This window comes from Pavona decussata, unplaced genomic scaffold (genome assembly GCF_977016875.1).
Source record: "Pavona decussata unplaced genomic scaffold, jaPavDecu1.1 SCAFFOLD_381, whole genome shotgun sequence".
Classification (NCBI taxonomy): domain Eukaryota; kingdom Metazoa; phylum Cnidaria; class Anthozoa; order Scleractinia; family Agariciidae; genus Pavona; species Pavona decussata.
The window spans coordinates 108,996-127,823 of record NW_028145755.1 but is presented as its reverse complement, the minus strand read 5'-3'; the positions used below and the strand labels follow the sequence as shown (position 1 = coordinate 127,823).

Below are 18,828 nucleotides of genomic sequence, written 5' to 3'. Positions count from 1 at the left end.
CCTTCAACAGAAATTCGCATAACAAAACTTTCTGAAATTCTGAAAAGTTTTCCATCTTTTTTTCTACAGTTTTCATAAATAAAACTTTGTCTAAAAGAGTCTAAAGAGAGCAGTCCTGTTGAAACTGCAACTGCATTTAGGATGATCAGCGGCTTACATCAAAGAGGCTGTCACTTTGTGTATGATACATCTATTTCCCCGACGCTTTGTTTAGAATCAAGATGGCGGAACTCAGCGCATATCGCGATCAGCATTTCAGGGTAATTTATCCTTCTTTTTGCTTACTTTATTTGTCGCTCTTTAAATTTCAAACGATTAAAAGCGTCTCTCAATGTTTTTTTACGCTTGCTTACTAGGGCAGTCGCGATGAGCTAGAGAGGAAGTTGGAAACAAGCTCGACATTGTATGTTGGGAATTTGTCGTTTTATACAACTGAGGAACAGATTCATGAGTTATTCTCGCGAGCTGGTGATCTCAAAAGGATAATTATGGGATTAGACAAGATCAAGAAGACTCCGTGTGGATTCTGTTTTATTGAGTATCCTTGGCTGCTATCTGTTTTAATGTATGTTTAAGTTTTTAATAGTCTGAAAGTTGATTTATCATGATCATTTTTGTTTGAAAGGCAAAGCTAGTGTTGCAAAGTCATCGAGGAGCCAAATGCGGCCACAGATCAACCTGTTTTCTGCATCATGAGGCAACTACATAAATTTTACTGGGCTAGACATGGAGGAGGGAGGAGGGAGGTGGGGGTTCTTGAGAAGTTTTTCGGTGAATATGTTGTGCTCAGACCTCATTTGAGAAGGTTTTTGAATTCAAAATAATATCCCATTGTAGAAGTGGGAACTTATTTATATTCCATTTTAAACATCTGTTGATTTTCAGTACCCCTTGACAAAGAGGTTGTCTGAAATACAGTCTACACAAATCAGCTTTTCTCATTTTTCTAGGGCAGGGTTGCAGTATTAAATGTTAATTTAAAATTATTCTTTTTTTGGCAATATTATTGACTCTGTTGCTTTTCTAGTATTACACTCTGTTCTTGGAAATGCCTTGAATATAAATACGCCAACCCCTGTTTCAGATCAGGAGCCTTGAACTTGCTACCCCATTGAGGCATATACTCAAGATTAGTATAAATCTACTAGTGTTCTATCACGAATGCCGCTCTCTGATTGGCTACGCTACTCGCTATCTATTCTGTGATAGATAGTGAGTAGCGGTTTTCAACAAAATGGCGGCCGCTTCGTCGCGTTTTCGAGGTGTCTACGATGAGGAAATAGATACTTTACTTGTTTAGTTTTGAACGACTAGTAGATTTATACTAAAACAATTAGATTATTCGCTCTCGATTTCTATGCGTGATAGTTGATTCGGGCTTCGCCCTCATCAACTATCACGCGATAGAAATCTCGAGCTTATAATCTAATTGTTAATTAGAGTGAAATCATCCATGGCATCAAATTTTCCAAATATCAAATCTGTCTCTTTTAGTGTATTGATCTGGATTCCATTAACAGGCGCTGATCCTGGAAAAATGTGATCAGTTTCCAATAATGCTAGCACCAAAGGCATCAGAGGTTCTAGGGGCATCCAAGGGCACTGATTTTCCCTATTGAAAGTATCATCTCTGGTTTTCAATTCATTCTTACAGGCATTTTCCATATTTAAACCTGGCAATTTTCTTTTATTCTAAAACCATCTATTTATTTTCAAAAATGTGACCTTTTGCCAATCAACCCTTAACCAGGAAAACACATTTTTTCTAAAATTCAGAAGATACAAATTCTTATTTTGAGAATAATCTATTAATCAGTAAATGACACAGGCATACTGGAAAAAAAAGAAGTCCCAGGACTCCTATCAGGAGTTGAAACCTACGACCTTCTGATTACTAGTTCAGATGCTCTACCACAGAGCTACAGGAGACTCGTTGGAGCTAAGGCCATTAAACTAGGTTCATAGGACAAACATCCTGCATCCTGCTAGGATTGGAATGTCAATGTGTGGCATATCCACAATGGAAATAATGTGATGGAATATGTTAAGCCTGGTGAATAAATGAGAATGAGGTATTAATCAGTAAATGACACAGGCAATTCTTACTTTGTTGCCATACATGAAATGGCAATTTAAAAGCTCTTCACAACAGACTCATTTTTTCGTGAACCATAACATGTTAAAAAATGTCAACCTTAACTTCATCATAGATATTACACACGCGAAGATGCTCAGAATGCCGTGTGGTACATAAACGGCACAAGATTAGATGACCGCATTATACGTACTGACTGGGATGCAGGCTTTGAGGAGGGGCGTCAGTTTGGAAGAGGCAGAAGCGGAGGACAGGTATCGTGTTTTGTTTGTCGGTGAATAATATCAACATATCATTGACAGTTTTCTATGGTCTATACTCTTTTATTAAAAACTAGATCATTGTATAATATAATTTCAGGGATTTGATTGGCTTAGCGGCCATGGTATATGAGCCGTCATACCATGCCTGAGAAATAGCAACCATTAAATTGTCATCTCTTATCCAACATCTCTTATCCAACATTCTTAAATAGATCGTAAAATGATGTCATGAAATGTTCAAAACTTAACTGGAATGGCAAGTCTTTCCACTGCAAAAGTTTTGAATATTTTATGGCACCATTATATGCTCTATACGAGTATAGACCATAGAAAACTGCCATAAATTGAAGGGATTCCTGGAGAGAAAAACTCTAAGTGACTTTCGATAAATACTAGATTCTCCCTCTAAATTGCCTTGTATTTGCTTGTGAAAAAAAAGGAGAATTTGACCATAGATCAAAAGTCACTAAGGGCCAAATTCCATGCACCCCTTCAATTTGTTTTTTTACAGAAACATGAAAAAAATACAGGCATAATTGCCTTTATTTTCTGTTCAGAAAGCGAGCACATCACATCTGACATCATTTTTTATGTCTGTACTCTTACAGACAATAGTTACGAGCCAATCAGTGTACGTGTGCGACAGAGTTGGAGCTTGTTCAACTATGTGCTTGTTATGGGATTAACATAAGTAGGCATCCTGAGTTGTGCAAGCGAGTTAAATATAGTGATGTGTTGGACTTTGCTAGCCAGAATTCTCTTGCGCAGTTTCACTTATTTGTTTTACGAGTGAGGGAGGTGGGCTGGGGAGGAGGTGCCTAGACATGCAATAATAATAGAGAAAAAATCTACCACAATAGTAAACACAATTTCCTCCATTATAACAAAAATATTTAACATTTTCAACATTATAAAACATGCATTATAGTGAAACTTTTGCTTATGGCAATCACATGACCACTTTTTAGCACATGCTGTGTGTTTCATGTGCAAAAGATTGTACACAACCCTCATCATTCAATGCTGACTGTCCGCACAATCAGTTTGTTGTCATCAAGTTTTTAAATGTTTCAAAAAATGTTGAAATTTTGTGTGTCATGCACAACAGCTGTATGTATATTGTAGGCTGGTTTACACAAGACAAGTCACATCATAGGCTTGCCATCGGAATATCACATGCAACAAAAGTTGTACTGTGAAGTCAGAAATGTTAATGTACCGATAATTATGAAGGGGACAAAGAAAATGACATTATTGTATCTCTCAGTTAGTCTGGCGGTGTGATTGGTCAATTTTGCAGGCCATACTTCACCGTACGACCTGCTCAGTTTGAAAGTTCTTCCATTCCCGCCTGCCCAAATATTACCTCAGAGATATGATGAATATCTTACTAACCTCATTTTCTCAGTCCATACTGTAAGTAACAGATCCTCATTCTTTCCTGTTGATTAATGTCCTGCGCACTTCACGCTTGGGCCGTGAATCAACAAGAAAAAATTTGGTAACTTACAGTACTGACTTTAAACTTGGTTAGTAAGAGGTATATGTCCATAATGATTATAATCTTCGTTTTTTTTTAGGTCAGAGACGAATACAGAAGTGATTATGACCCAGGAAGAGGAGGTTTTGGTAAAAAATCTCAACAAACTCCACAGCAGGGTGCAGGAGTGATCAGCAGTCCACCAGTTGCTTATTCAAAACGGTGACCCAACAGACATATTGTTGTGTTTAAAATTCTGTGACTCTGAACAGATTAACTTGCTTGTTTTCTTTAACATTTTGTAAACCCCAACATTGAGCTAGCTCAGAATTCTACTTGTCTTCAAGCAGAGTTTGGATGTGTCTACAAGAAATACTTGTTGAAAGAAGAATAAGTGCAATTATTTACAAACAGAGGAACACTTGCAAAAAACATTCTTGCTTTGTTCAGGCACAAGTTTCAATACCAGCGACATACGAGTGTTACTACCAGTAGTTAGACTACAACAGGTATGCTTTTCCCTCAGGGGTACTTGAGCAAGAAGCAAAGCACAGAAGGGTAAATATGCACAAATATTACCCACTGCATGTATATTTAGTCTCTAACACTGAGGTAACTTTTAGATGCATGCATGTACTCCTGTATTTTGCTTCTTAGTCAGCTGTCAACTTTTCTGAGAAAAGTAGGAATTTACAGCTTAAAGATGGCATCTAATATCAAGAGGAATCAACAATATGACCACAAAAGACTTTATTTCATATCACAACAAGATTATATACATATTTATCCAAAAGCAGCAAAGGCCACTTATGGAGGCGGATAACTAAGACTTAAAACAATATTACAGGAGCTCAAACAATAATAAAAACAACAATCAACTTACGAACTGTTCTTTAAAGACTGTTCTATTAAAAGAATGAAAGCTACATCTTTGCAAAAGTTTGTAAATACCAGAGTTATGTTAAGGACCCATTAACATAAGGACCCATTAACATATAGCAAGAGACTAACTGATTTTGTTTCACGGGTTTTGTAAAATTATTCTTATCACTCCCAAATAATCAGTGGAAACTCTTTGTCTCTAATCTTTAGTTACTCAGACTAATTGCAAGTTTTTCTTCTGTGGTCAAGAATTTTATCAACTGTAGATCAAAAATTTTGTGATCATGATCAAACAATTTTGTGTTTCACATCACTGATCAAATTATCTGGATTCTACTGTCTGTTTATTTACACCAGACATCTGTATTAACACCGATTTCGTATTCGTATTTGGCAAAAACTCCTAAAATAAGTAAAATGCATTGTATCTGGCTGGAGTCGATCTTAACTTATAACAGAGATACCGATGAAATGAAGGTTAATTTCACCTACTGTGCTGCAATAATAAGGTTTCTGTCTCACAGTGATGTAAGTAATGTGAAATTGCATTACATTTCATTAGCGGTAATAAAAAACAATTAAAATTTGTATCAGTTAACAATATTAAACACAGTACTGGTGTAAATTAGTCCAAGAAATATATTTTTACATGACAATTACTGTGCCTGAGTGCTTCATCCTTGAGATGCTGCACACCCTCTTTGGTTATGTTACCTGCTTTATGTGAGAGCGGTTTCCTTAGAAGGTGAGTATTCCAGAGCTTTAACGTACGTAGTTTGCAATTATGTTTGACTGCTTCAGCGAAGTGCTTTAGACCTTCATTGCTTAAGCAGTTATGAGAAAGGAGCAACTTTTTTAGAATGCAATTACTGTTCGTGAGAGCTTCAGCCAAATGCTTTACACCCTCATCGGTTATGCCGTTTCCTTCGAGGTCTAAACTGTTTAGTTTACAATTATTGTTCGTCAGTGTTTCAGCCAAATGCTTTACACCTTCATCGGTTATGTTGTTCCTGGCGAGGTCTAAACTGTTTAGTTTACAATTATTGTTCGTGAGTGCTTCAGCCAAATGCTTTACACCTTCATCGGTTATGTTGTTCCTGTCGAGGTCTAAACTGTTTAGTTTACAATTATTGTTCGTGAGTGCTTCAGCCAAATGCTTTACATCTTCATCGGTTATGTTGTTCCTGGCGAGGTCTAAACTGTTTAGTTTACAATTATTGTTCGTGAGTGCTTCAGCCAAATGCTTTACACCTTCATCGGTTATGTTGTTCCTGTAGAGGTCTAAACTGTTCAGTTTACAATTATTGCTCGTGAGTGCTTCAGCCAAATGCTTTACACCTTCATCGGTTATTTTGTTTTCTGCGAGGTCTAAACTGTTTAGTTTACAATTATTGTTGGTGAGTGCTTCAGCCAAATGCTTTACACCTTCATCGGTTATTTTGTTTTCTGCGAGGTCTAAACTGTTTAGTTTACAATTATTGTTCGTGAGTGCTTCAGCCAAATGCTTTACACCTTCATCGGTTATGTTGTTCCAGGCGAGGTCTAAACTGTTTAGTTTACAATTATTGTTCGTGAGTGCTTCAGCCAAATGCTTTACATCTTCATCGGTTATGTTGTTAGCGGTGAGGTCTAAACTATTTAGTTTACAATTATTGTTCGTGAGTGCTTCAGCCAAATGCTTTACACGTTCATCGGTTATGTTGTTCCTGGCGAGGTCTAAACTGTTTAGTTTACAATTATTGTTCGTGAGTGCTTCAGTCAAATGCTTTACACCTTCATCGGTTATGTTGTTATCGACGAGGTTTAAACTGTTTAGTTTACAATTATTGTTCGTGAGTGCTTCAGCCAAATGCTTTACACCTTCATTAGTTATGTGGTTTTCGAACAGATTTATGCCTCTTAGTTTGCAATATTTATTGTTACTGTCATTACTGTTAACCATCCAATTTTTAACCTCTATACAACCCAGTGGCCCAATATCGTTTTCCTCCAAATTCATCCATAACATTCCTGTAGCATTTTTAAGGACATTCAGAACAGCAGAGCAGTCAACAGGAGCGAGCGAGCAGCTACTAAAATCTACCGCATCAAAATCAATTTCCGTTAGTTTGTTTTGTATTGCAGAATCCTGCTTTCCATCAATCTCATATAAACACTTACATAAGTTCAGTGCTAACTGTTTCTTGTCATCGTCCGCCGGCCAACAGGTGAATGTGCGTGCCTCTAAATCCTTACTCTTCCAGGTCAAATCATTTATCATCAGTTCACCTTCTTCCTTCTCGACTGTCGACACAGGAAGAAGTTCAGTAAAAATTTCACTGTTTTGCACTTTGCTGTGTGGCTCCGGCTCGAGTAGTCCAGCCACAAACTGCAGCACCACTTGCCACGCACCTTTGTTGATGTGATCGGCCACAAATCGTCGCAATTCTTGCTCATTCTGCACGGTGTCTATCACATGTTTAGCAGCCAAGAACTCTTGTACTGTGAGGTGAGTGAAACAAAACTGAGCTTCACTTGGTTCAAGTGGAGTAGGGCCGGCTCTGTCAGGTAAGCGATGGAGCAGGCCACAGTCCTCAAGGCCGTCAACTTCTCTTGATCCAAAGATCAGCCTTCCTTCTTTAATTCCATTAAAAGCGATTTCTCCCAGGCTCTTGAACACATCTTGCACTGGCGAGGGTAACTCGTGAAATTCTTTAAAAATATACTGATCACTGGCATTTTGAGAAAACCGATACTCCTCGTTGTGCCTGAAGAAAAAAAATTTGACGGCAATGCTGTATATCTTGGTAAGCTTTGTAGGCAATCTGGAACCATAAGCGCGAAGGAGTGACAGGCAGGAGCAAATGATAAAGCAATTCACAGGAATATAACACAACGAAAAGAGATTAATGTTTGTGCTGATGTGTTGCCAGATTGTTTGTTTTGCGTCAGCGTCGTGATCGCCTTCAGTAAACTTCCCCACATAGTCTTCGACTTCTTGAGACGTAAATCCAAGAATTTCCACGGTTCTATCGACCTTTATCGGTCTAATAAATCTCACAGCAGTTGGCCGCGTTGTGGTAATAACCGTGGCACCGTCAAGAAGTTTTCCTGTGGTGATTTTGTGATAAAGACAATGAAGAGGCATCTTCTCTTCCACATTGTTTTTGTAGCCAGAGTCATCCTTAGCAATATCTAACCTCGCAGAAAATTCGTCAAGTCCATCAAAAATCAAAAGTACTTTGGTTGGGTTTTTAACGATGTAGTCCCAAAGCTCATCTTCCAAATGTTCTGATACTGTTTCTGAGCATTCTAAAAGTTCACGCAAATTGATATTTGTTTGGTTTGAGTTAAAGTGCCTAAATTTCAGAAGAAAGGCTGCATCAAAATCACCATTGAATGTGTCATCGGATGCCCACATTCGAAGGAGCTTAGTGCACAGCATTGTTTTGCCAATGCCTGGACGACCGACAACGAGAACATTGTTGTGTTGGGCATCAATAATAACATCTGGACGTACAGACTGAGGGTGATTTACATTGGCTGGTTTGGGGTACACTTTGAGCTGTTCCCATCTGTCTTCAGGGAAGTCATAGTGAGCTCTATCTTCACAAATTACCAAATTTACAAAAATTTGGTCGATTTTAAAATCTTTGGGTTTTGGGCCTTCACCCGGATTATATCTGATAGGTTGTTCAAGACCTGTGGGTTGCTCCGTATCTTTCATGATTGTGTCCTTCGTACTCTTCACGAACGCCTGGAGACGAACTTGCTGCGAATTTTGTCCGTGCTGCTTGACTTTTAAATGATCAGCAAAAAACTGCGAGTCTTCCATAAACATTATTCCGTTTCTTGCTCGTGACATGAGCCAGACAATCTCCATCAAAGCAACAAAGGCAAAAATTCCATTAACCACACTCACAGCATCAGTCCAGAAGGTTTTCTTCGTTGCTCTCTGATTGTGGCATTCATAAGTTTGTGCTTGTGTGAAGTTGGCAGATGGATAAACCGAACTATTGCTTTCTCTCGTTATAGTGCACTCAAAGTTTGAGGGAAACGTACTGGGATAAAGTACTTGAGTTTGCAACACGATAAAAAAGATCCCTAAAAGAAATCTGATGGCAAGTTGGCAACAGTAAGCGTAAAAAAGTCGTCTTCTTGTTTCATTTCCTTGTTGAATTAGTGCTTCGGCATCTGCGTTGCGGGGTTCGAATTCATCAACTGTTGACTCGATGCATTTTGAGTAAATCACAGCCACAATCACAACCACAGCAAAGTTCACAATCACAAAGCCGTAGACAGGAATACTGAATTTGTTGTATTGCTTCTCGTATCGTTCAAAACACTTTCCTCGGACGAGATCTTTGTCGGTAAGTTTGCCATCGCAGCGGAAATCAAACCTCGATTCGCTGTTTTCCATGTCCGCAAAGATTCCTGACAGAGTCACTCCGAGAACAATCCAAACGAAAATTGCTACAAAACTGAGCTTGTTGAGGGTTTTTGGTGTCAACAATTCTTTTAGAGATTCCATTTTGCTTGGTGTCACTTCAGTTGAGCTTATCAATGGCGTGCATTCCACCAATGACTAGTACTTTGCTCTCCACATGAAAGATGGCGTTGGTTCAATTCTGATCAAAAGACTTAAAATTGCATTGAACTTGTGCATTGATGCATATACGAAGTTCGACTAAAATTAGAATTTTTCTTCAAGATTGAAAAAACAAGTAGCAGCATTAAAAGGGAAAAGTAAGCAAGTTTGGAACTGCAGTTACACTATAAGAACAGTTTGAAAAATAAAGTATACCAAAGAGTTTTACAGCTACACAGAGATGACTGAAGTGAACCAAATCCTTTTTACAATTTGCATAGCTATTAGATTAACAACTAATCAAGCGAGCCGTGAATTTTCTTGATTCATAAGCATTCTCTTCTTAGCTCCTTTCCGTTAATTTCTTACTTAAGCTAATTTCCTTGAATTTTTTACCAACACGAAACAAAAGTTAGCACCCTTTTTCCTCCCTCTCCCGAGGTAGGAAAAAGGAGAAACTGGGGGAGGGCGTAGTCAGCGGAAATGGGGTGTCTCGCACGGTTGTCAAAACCCTGAGTCACCGTACTGTAATTTTATCGCACCTTTTCCATTTCAGACTTTAGTCAAAATCGTTACAATCTATAACCATCTTAAGACCAAAACCCCCGCTCAAGCTCAAAAACCTTACCCTCAGGATGAGGTTTAACATACCTATTTGTGTAACGAATATAAGTGACTGTACCCCCACCTCCCTTCCCTCCCCGCCTACTCGGGCGGACACGGGGTTTGTTGAAGGCAGAACCCTAGGAACAAGATTTTGAATAAGCAAGGTACGAAACAAGTTGCGTGAAAGCAATTTAGCAGATGACCGTGGACCAGTCAGTTTTTTCAAGCCATAATGCAATGCTTCTACACTCTGTACAGTGACATGAATTACTGTCCACGAGCTCAGGCTAGTTTGATTGAGGAATCAAGCATCAAATTTACTAATATAATTAAATCTTGCTATAGTTTTCCTTCACTGATTAATGTGTGTGGAATTAAAAGCATTGCGCGGCGAGTATAGATTTGGCCTCAGGGTGAACGCTATGATAAAGTGATTAAAACACAGCAGGATAAACAAAGGTTAGCCATGCACGTACTTATGGCGTTGTACTCCAGTCAAACTTCGACTTTCGCTTGGGATATTCGGTTTACATTTTATCTTTGTTGTCTGCTTTTCGACATCTCAATGTGACATTTAAGTTTCACAATGCGATATTGGAGTTGCACGATGCGACATTACAGTTGTACAATGTGACGTTGAAGTTTCAGAATGCGACATTGTTTTCTCAAACCAATTCTCCCTTGCTTAGCGTTGACCAATCCCTCATAATAGTGGATTGCGTACCCACTCTTCCCTAAATAAATTAGAACAAACAGCTTTACAGCTACAGAGATATGACTGAAGTGAACCAAATCCTTTTGCAATTTGCATAGCTATTAGAGTAACAACTACTCAAGTGAGCCGTGAATTTTCTTGATTCATAAGCATTCTCTTGTTAGCTCCTTTCCGTTAATTTCTTACTGAAGCTAATTTCCTTGAACTTTTAACCAACATCAAACGAAAGACAGCGCACTTTTTCCAACCCCTCCCAATGTAGGAAAAAGGAGAAACTGGGGGAGGGCGTAGTCCGCGAAAATAGGGTGTTTCGCACGGTTGTTAATACCCTGAGTCACCCTATACTGTAATTTTGTTGCACCGTTTGGAGACTTTAGCCAAAAATCGTTACAATCTATATACATCGTAAGACCAAAACCCCCGCTCAAAAACCATTCCCTATGAGGCTTGCCATACGTATTTGTATAGCTTATATAAGTGAGTGTACCCCCACCACCCTCCCCCCCCCCCCCCGCCTACTCGGGGGGAGACGGGGTTTGTTACACACAGAACCCTAAAAACGGGATTTTGAATAAACCATACAGTCCAATTCAGATATGATGCTTACGTCACGACATTATGAAACCCAGCAAAAAAAGAGAATTTTTGTTGACATAATATTTGCTAAAGAAAAATATGCTGATTTAGAAAACGAAAACAATAAAAACTATGTTTATATCTGAGGTTGAAGTCCATTGTGCTGAAGTTGAAGCGCTCTAGATACGTCAACGTCTCGTTGTCAATTACTTATTCGTGGTCGAAGTTTCTGGAAATGCATTGCAATTGTGTTCCACGTTGAAATTTTGTGAGAAAGGATACCGTCTCTGATAGTAGGGATAAGGGATGCACCATAAGGGCCTGTCTCTACGAGAACAGAGTTTTGTAGGTTTTTATTATTTTCTAAACAAAGCTAAACAAAGGATAATTACCTTCAAAAATGTTGGCACTCATTAAAGTCGACCTTTAGATGAAGTAGCAAACGGGCAAAAAATAATGGTATCCGCCATTACAATCCTCTTTTTTCATTGGGTGAGAGAAGAGCGCAGAAGTAACTATGACCCTGGAATAGGAGCTTTTGGTAAAAAAAAAAAAAAAAAAAACCTCACCAAACCCTACAGCAGGGTGCAGGAGTGATCAGTAGTCCTCCACAACATTGAGCTACGGTGTAGCGCGAAAATTTTGCGGGAGTTTCATTTTGCGGATTGGCGATTTTTTGTAGTTTGCGGGAACAAATTTTTGCGGTTCGAGATGACTGAAATTTCTGCTAGGAACTAATTTTTGCGATGCTCTGGTTCAAGTAGCAGAATATTTAAGTGGAAGAAACCTGAATATTTTCTACTTTTATTGTACGGTCAATTGAGTCACAATTCCAACTCCAGTTACATATTAGAGACATATCACTGTAATACATGTACCTTACTGCACAAGGGGACTGAACAACAACAAATCAAAAAGCCTACCCCTACCATGCACAGCCAAACACTGTTTCGTCAATATGGTTTGCCACGACCGGTATTACCGTTTATTATTTCATAAGAAAGCAGTATGAATTTTTTTTAATTAACGTAGCTGAAACCTTTCTAGGCATACAGAGGGGCTTACGAGTGAAAGATGTACTCTAGCTAGTTTACAACTTTGAGACCTAACTGGGAGCGGCTTGCTAAAACGACAACTATGTTCTTTTGTAGCGCAATGAGACATACTCAGTCGATAATAATAACACTCTTGTTCCGTTGAACTTCTGCACTTCTGTGCAGGCCGCCGCAGAAGCGTCACTAGAACATGGTTGGTCTGCAGCACGATTCAAGTCTGTGCGTTCCTTCAGATGACCCATTCGTGCCAATCTAATATACTGAATTGCTTTACTCTTGACAGCTCTAGTTGCTTTTTCCAATGGAAATTCATGTTAATGTTCTTGTTTAAGTCCAATGTATATCGCTCCAGTGGCATAAGTCTATTAAAAGCGGAGTTTTAAATTTGACTGAAGGGAGTTAATTTTTGCGGCGTTATATTTTGTGGGTGCTTTTTTCTGCGAGAACTAATTTTTGCGGATCAAGGTCAATCCGCAAAAATTAGAACCCGCAAAATTTTCATGCTACACGGTAGCTCAGAATTGTGATTGTCTGCAAGCAGTCTTTGGATGTGTCTACAAGAAATACTGGTTGCAAGAAGAATTAGTTCAACTATTTGAACAGAGGAACACTTGCAAAAAACACTCTTGCTTTGTTCAGGCCCAGTCCATTTTCAATTCCAAGTGTTACTACCAGTAGTTAGGCTACAACAGGTAAGTTTTTCCCTCAGGGGTACTTGAGCAAGAAGCAAAGCACACGAGGGTAAATATGGGTAAATATTACCCACTGCATGTATATTTAGTCTCGTTTCTGTTTAGCACTGAGGTAACTTTTAGATGCGCATGCTCCTGTATTTTGCTTCTTATCAGCTTTCAACTTTTCTGAGAAAATAGGCATTGGTAGCTTATAGATGGCATCTAATATCAAGAGGAATCATCAATATGATAACAAAACACTTTATTTCATATCACAACAAGATTATATACATATTTATCCAAAAGCAGCAAAGGCCGCTTATGGAGGCGGATAACTAAGACTTAAAACAATATTACAGGAGCTCAAACAATAATAAAAACAACAATCAACTTATGAACTGTTCTTTAAAGACTGTTCTATTAAATGACGGAAAGCTACAACTCTGTAAAACTTTGTAAATACCTGTAAAAGCGTCGAGCTTCGTTTAGGGACCTTTTTAATAACAGGTTACAGACAGATATATTAAGTTTTTGTCTTTACAGTTCACATGTCATTCTTTGTTATTTTTAGACCTACAAGACAGAGTAAATTAACATAACACATGAAATACAACTTAATAGATAATTATAAGCCACTATCACATACTAATTCCATTGTTATCTTTTATTAACTTTTGGCAATTTAGCAAGAGACTAACTGATCTTGTTTCACGGATTTTGTAAAATTACTCTCATCACTCTCAAATAATCAGTGGAAACTCTTTGTCTCTTATCTTTAGTTACTCAGACTAAATAACAGTTTTCTACTGTGGTGTAGAATTTTGTCAACAATTACTCAAAATGTTGTGAACCTAACCGAACAGTTTTGTGTTTCAGCTGACAGATCGAATTATCTGGATTCTATTGTTTATTTATTTTTAACTGTGATTGACACCGATTTCTTATTCATATTTGGCGAAAACTGCTAAAATAAGTAAAATGCATTGTATCTGGCTGGGAGTCGATCTTAACTGATTACAGAGATACCGATGAAATGAAGGTTTGTTTCTTCTTCTGAGCTGCAATAATGAGGTTTCTGTCTCAATAGTGGTAAAAGTAATGTGAAATTGCATTATATTTCATTAGCGGTAATAAAAAACAATTCAAATTTGTATCAATTAACAATATTAAACACAACACTGGTGTAAATTAGTCCAAGAAATATATTTTTACATGACAATTACTGTGCCTGAGTGCTTCATCCTTGAGATGCTGCACACCCTCTTCGGTTATGTGTAAATCTAAGCCCATGTTCCTTCGACGGTTGGAATCACGGAGGTTTAACGTACGTAGTTTGCGATTATGTTTGAGTGTTTCAGCGAAGTACTTTAAACCTTCATCGCTTAAGTACTCATGAGAAAGGACCAAGTTTTCCAGAATGCAATTACTGTTCGTGAGAGCTTCAGGCAAATGCTTTACACCTTCATCGGTTATGTTGTTAACGGCGAGGTCTAAACTATTTAGTTTACAATTATTGTTCTTGAGTGCTTCAGCCAAATGCTTTACACCTTTATCGGTTATGTTGTTCCTGGCGAGGTTCAAACTGTTTAGTTTACAATTATCCTTCGTGAGAGCTTCAGCCAAATGCTTTTGTAAGAGTATATTTTAAGCTATTTTAGGGTTAGCCATTTGGCATTTTATTTAGGGGTTTTTTCGACATATTTTATTAAACGGGTGCCGCCAAGAAGAACTGACATCTCTGAAAACATAATTGCTCGCAAATAAAAGACAACTAAACAAACAGCGACGCTGGGTTCATCAAACATCAGAGATCCAGTTCTTATTTGGCAGCACCTCGAATTTCCTTTTATTCATTCATATTTATCCGCATTTATTCATATTTACTGATTTTGGGATTTTGAAATAATGAAATAAACTTAGGGATTTAGATAATCGGTTTAAATAATGTAAAGCGTCGAACTTCAGTGATTTCTTGTTGAACCTTATGAAAGTATTGTTTCCTGAATTGTAATTTCAAGTTATAATTTCTTAAACAATCTTTTCTTAATTTCAGAGTGAGTTTCAGCTGTTCAAGTTTTCTAAAGAAATGATTTATTTTAATTTAGCAATTTGCGTAAGATGACAAGCTTTCTAAACAAGCAATTTCCTTTCAATAAAATTTTAACGAACTATTTATTTTTACCCGCGAAACATTCGCACTTCTTGACGAAAGTGCGCATATTAATATATTTTCTGTACACTATTAAAACCTAGCTGTCCTCCATGTTTTCAACACCTTCTAAGTTCTTTGTTCTCAATTCGTGAGCTCAAGGCCTGAAAACGGTGCTTTTCATAATTCAGAACTTAACTTTCTTTTGATGGCAACTTTGGAAAAGTTGACATCTTCCTATAGGACCGTTTACTTTGTTGTTTAAGAATTCCTTATGTGAGTTATTCCTTGAAGTACATAATTTTGCACAAGTAAATATAACTAGCCTCATTTAAGATTCTTTTATCTCATGGACCTTGAACAGCTGAAACTACCTAATAAGACCTAAATAATGTTGTTGATTTTTAGTGTTAACCGACCGAATTCATGCATATGTAATGTAAGCATAAATAGAAGCGGCTTTCATGAACAAGCCAACCTTGAGAATTGTACTAGCAGAAGACGCATTTACTCACAGAAGACGCATTAAAATCTGATCTTAAAATCTGTTTGGCAGACGCATTTACTCACAGAAGACGCATTAAAATCTGATCTTAAAATCTGTTTGGTGACACTTTACACCTTCATCGGTTATGTTGATATTGCTGAGGTTTAAACTGTTTAGTTTACAATTATTGTTCGTGAGTGCTTTAGCCAAATGCTTTACACCTTCATCGGTTATGTTGCTATTGCTGAGGTTTAAACTGTTTAGTTTACAATTATTGTTCGTGAGTGCTTCAGCCAAATGCTTTACACCTTCATCGGTTATGTTGTTTATACTGAGATTTATGCCTCTTAGCTTACAATATTTATTGTTACTGTCATCACTGTTAACAATCCAATTTTTAATCTCTATACAACCCAGTGGCCCAATTTTGTTACACTCCAAATTTATCCATAACATTACCGTAGCATTTCTAAGGACATTCAGAACAGCAGAACAGTCAACAGGAGCGACCGAGCACCAACTTAAATCTACCGCATTAAAACCAATTTCCGTTAGTTTATTTTGTATTGCAGTATCCTGCTTTCCATCAATCTCATATAAACACTTACATAAGTTCAGTGCTAACTGTTTCTCTTCATCGCTCGCCGGCCAACAAGTGATTGTGCGTGCCTCCGAATCCTCACTCTTCAATCTCGAGTCCATCAGCTCACCTTCTTCCCTCTCAGCTGTCGACACAGGAAGAAGTTCGGTAAAAATGTCACTGTTTTGCTCTTTCCTGTGTGGATCCGGCTCGAGTAGTCCAGCCACAAACTGCAGCACCACTTGCCAAGCGCCTTTGTTGATGTGATCGGCCACAAATCGTCGCAATTCTTGCTCATTGCGCATGGTGTCTATCACATGCTTAGCAGCTAAGAACTCTTGTACTGTGAGGTGAGTGAAACAAAACTGAGCTTCACTTGGTTCAAGTGGAGTAGGACCGGTTCTGTCAGGTAAGCGATGGAGGAGGCCACAGTCCTCTAGGCCGTTAACTTCCCTTGATGCAAAGATCAACCTTCCTTGTTTAATACCTCTAAAAGCGATTTCTCCAAGTCTCTTGAACGCCTCTTGCACTCGCGAGGGTAACTCGCGAAATTTTTTGAAAATGTACTGATCACTGGTATTTGGAGAGAACCGATACTCCTCGTTGTGCCTGAAGAAAAAAATTTTCACGGCAATGCTATATATCTTGGTAAGCTTTGTAGGTAATCTGGAACCATAAGCACGAAGGAGTGATAAGCAGGAACAGATGATAAAGCAGTTCACAGGAATATAACACAAGGAAAAGAGATTAATGTGCTGATGTGGTGCCAGATTGTTTGTTTGGCGTCAGCGTCGTGATCGCCTTCAGTAAACTTCCCCACATAGTCTTCGACTTCTTGAGACGTAAACCCAAGAATTTCCACGGTTCTATCGACCTTTAGCGGTCTAATACATTTCACAGCAGTTGGCCGCGTTGTGGTAATAACCGTGGCACCATCAAGAAGTTTTCCTGTGGCGATTTTGTGATAAAGACAATGAAGAGGCATCTTCTCTTCCACGTTGTTTTTGTAACGATAGTCATCCTTGGCAATCTCTGACCTCGCAGAAAATTCGTCAAGTCCATCAAAGATCAAAAGTACTTTGGTTGGGTTTTTAATGATGTAGTCCCAAACCTCGTCATCCAAATGTTCTGGCACTGTTTCTGAGCGTTCTAAGAGCTCACGAAAATTGAGATTTGTTTGGTTCGAGTTAAAGTGCCTGAATTTCAGAAGAAAGGCCGCATCAAAATCACCATTGAACATGTCATCGGATGCCCACATTCGAAGAAGCTTAGTGCACAGCAGTGTTTTGCCAATGCCTGGACGACCGACGACGAGAACATTCTTGTTTTGGGCATCAATAATAACATCTGGACGTACAGACTGAGGGTGAATCACATTGGCTGGTTTGGGGTACACTTCGAGCTGTTCCCATCTTTCTTCGGGGAAGTCATAGTAAGCTCTTCCTTCACAAACTACCAAATTTACGTAAATTTGGTCGATTTTAAAATCTTTTGGTTTTGGACCTTCACCTGGATTTTGTCTGATGGGTTGTTCAAGACCTGTAGGTTGCTCCGTATCTTTCATGATGGTGTCCTTCATACCCTTTATGAACGCCTGGAGAGGAACTTCCTGCAGAGGAACTTGCTGCGGATTTTGTCCCTGCTGCTTGAATTTTAAATGATCAGCAAAAAACTGCGAGTCTTCCATGAACTTTTCTCCGTTTCTTGCTCGAGACATGATCCAGACAATCTCCATCAAAACGACAAAGGCAAAAATTCCATTAACCACAGCCACAGCATCAGTCCAGAATGTTTTCTTCGTTGCTCTCTGATTCTGGCATTCATAAGTTTGCGTTTGCCGTGTAAAGTTGGCAGATGGCTGAAAAGCCGAACTATTGCCTTCCCTCGGCATAGTATACTCAAATTTTGAGGGAAACTTACTGGGATAAAGTACTCGAGTTTGCAACACGATAAAAAAGATCCCTAGAAGAAATCTGATGGTAAGTTGGCAACAGTAAGCGATAAAAAGTCGTCTTGTTGTTCCGTTTCCTTGATGAGTTTGTCCTTCGGCATCTGCGTTGCGGGCTTCGAGTTCGTCAACTGTTGGCTCCATGCATTTTGAGTAAAGTAGAGCCACAATCGCAACCACAGAGAAGTTAACAATCACAAAAGCGTAGACAGGAAAATTGTGGTATTGTTTCTCGTATCGTTTAAAACACTTTCCTCGGATGAGATCTTTGTCGCCGCTAAATTTGGCATCGCAGCGGAAATCAAATCTCGCTTTGCTGTTTTCCATGTCCGCAAAGATTGGAAACAGAATTACTGCGCAAAAAATCCAAACGAAATTTGCCACAAAACTGAGCTTGTTGAAGGTTTTTGGTGTCAACAATTCCTTTAGAGATTCCATTTTGCTTGGTGTCACTTCAGTTGAGCTTATCAATGGCGTGCTTGCTACGAATGTCTAATAAATTCGTCTCCAAATGTTACATAGCGTGGGCTCAATTCTGATCACAAAAAAATGCATTGAACTTGTTCATTGATGCATATACGAAGGTCTGCTAAAAATAAAATGTTTCTACAAGATTGAAAAAGCGAGTAGGGCCATAAAAAGGTAAAAGTTAACCTGAAGTTTGGAACTGAAGTAAAAAAAATGAATATATAAATTAGAACAAAGAGTTTTACAGCTACACAGACATGAGTGAACTGAAGTAAATCCTTTT

At 38.5% G+C, this 18,828-nt stretch overlaps 1 protein-coding gene and 1 pseudogene across 2 annotated transcripts; one reads left to right on the top strand and one right to left on the bottom strand.

Annotated features, from left to right (window-relative positions):
• Positions 1-148: 148 nt before the first annotated feature.
• LOC146451909 (nuclear cap-binding protein subunit 2-like) lies at positions 149-4,720 on the top strand. Its single transcript, XM_085098514.1, has 4 exons — positions 149-260; positions 357-538; positions 2,211-2,349; positions 3,939-4,720. The coding sequence occupies exons 1-4, from the start codon at positions 222-224 to the stop codon at positions 4,062-4,064; spliced, it is 486 nt and encodes a 161-aa protein (XP_084954640.1). The 5' UTR covers positions 149-221; the 3' UTR covers positions 4,065-4,720.
• On the bottom strand, positions 4,574-18,515 carry LOC146451908 (uncharacterized; annotated as a pseudogene). The gene is made up of 3 exons (XR_014859902.1): positions 15,684-18,515; positions 14,374-14,460; positions 4,574-6,580 (listed from the first exon to the last, which is right to left on the bottom strand). The product of XR_014859902.1 is annotated as an uncharacterized LOC146451908 (transcript).
• Positions 18,516-18,828: the final 313 nt, after the last annotated feature.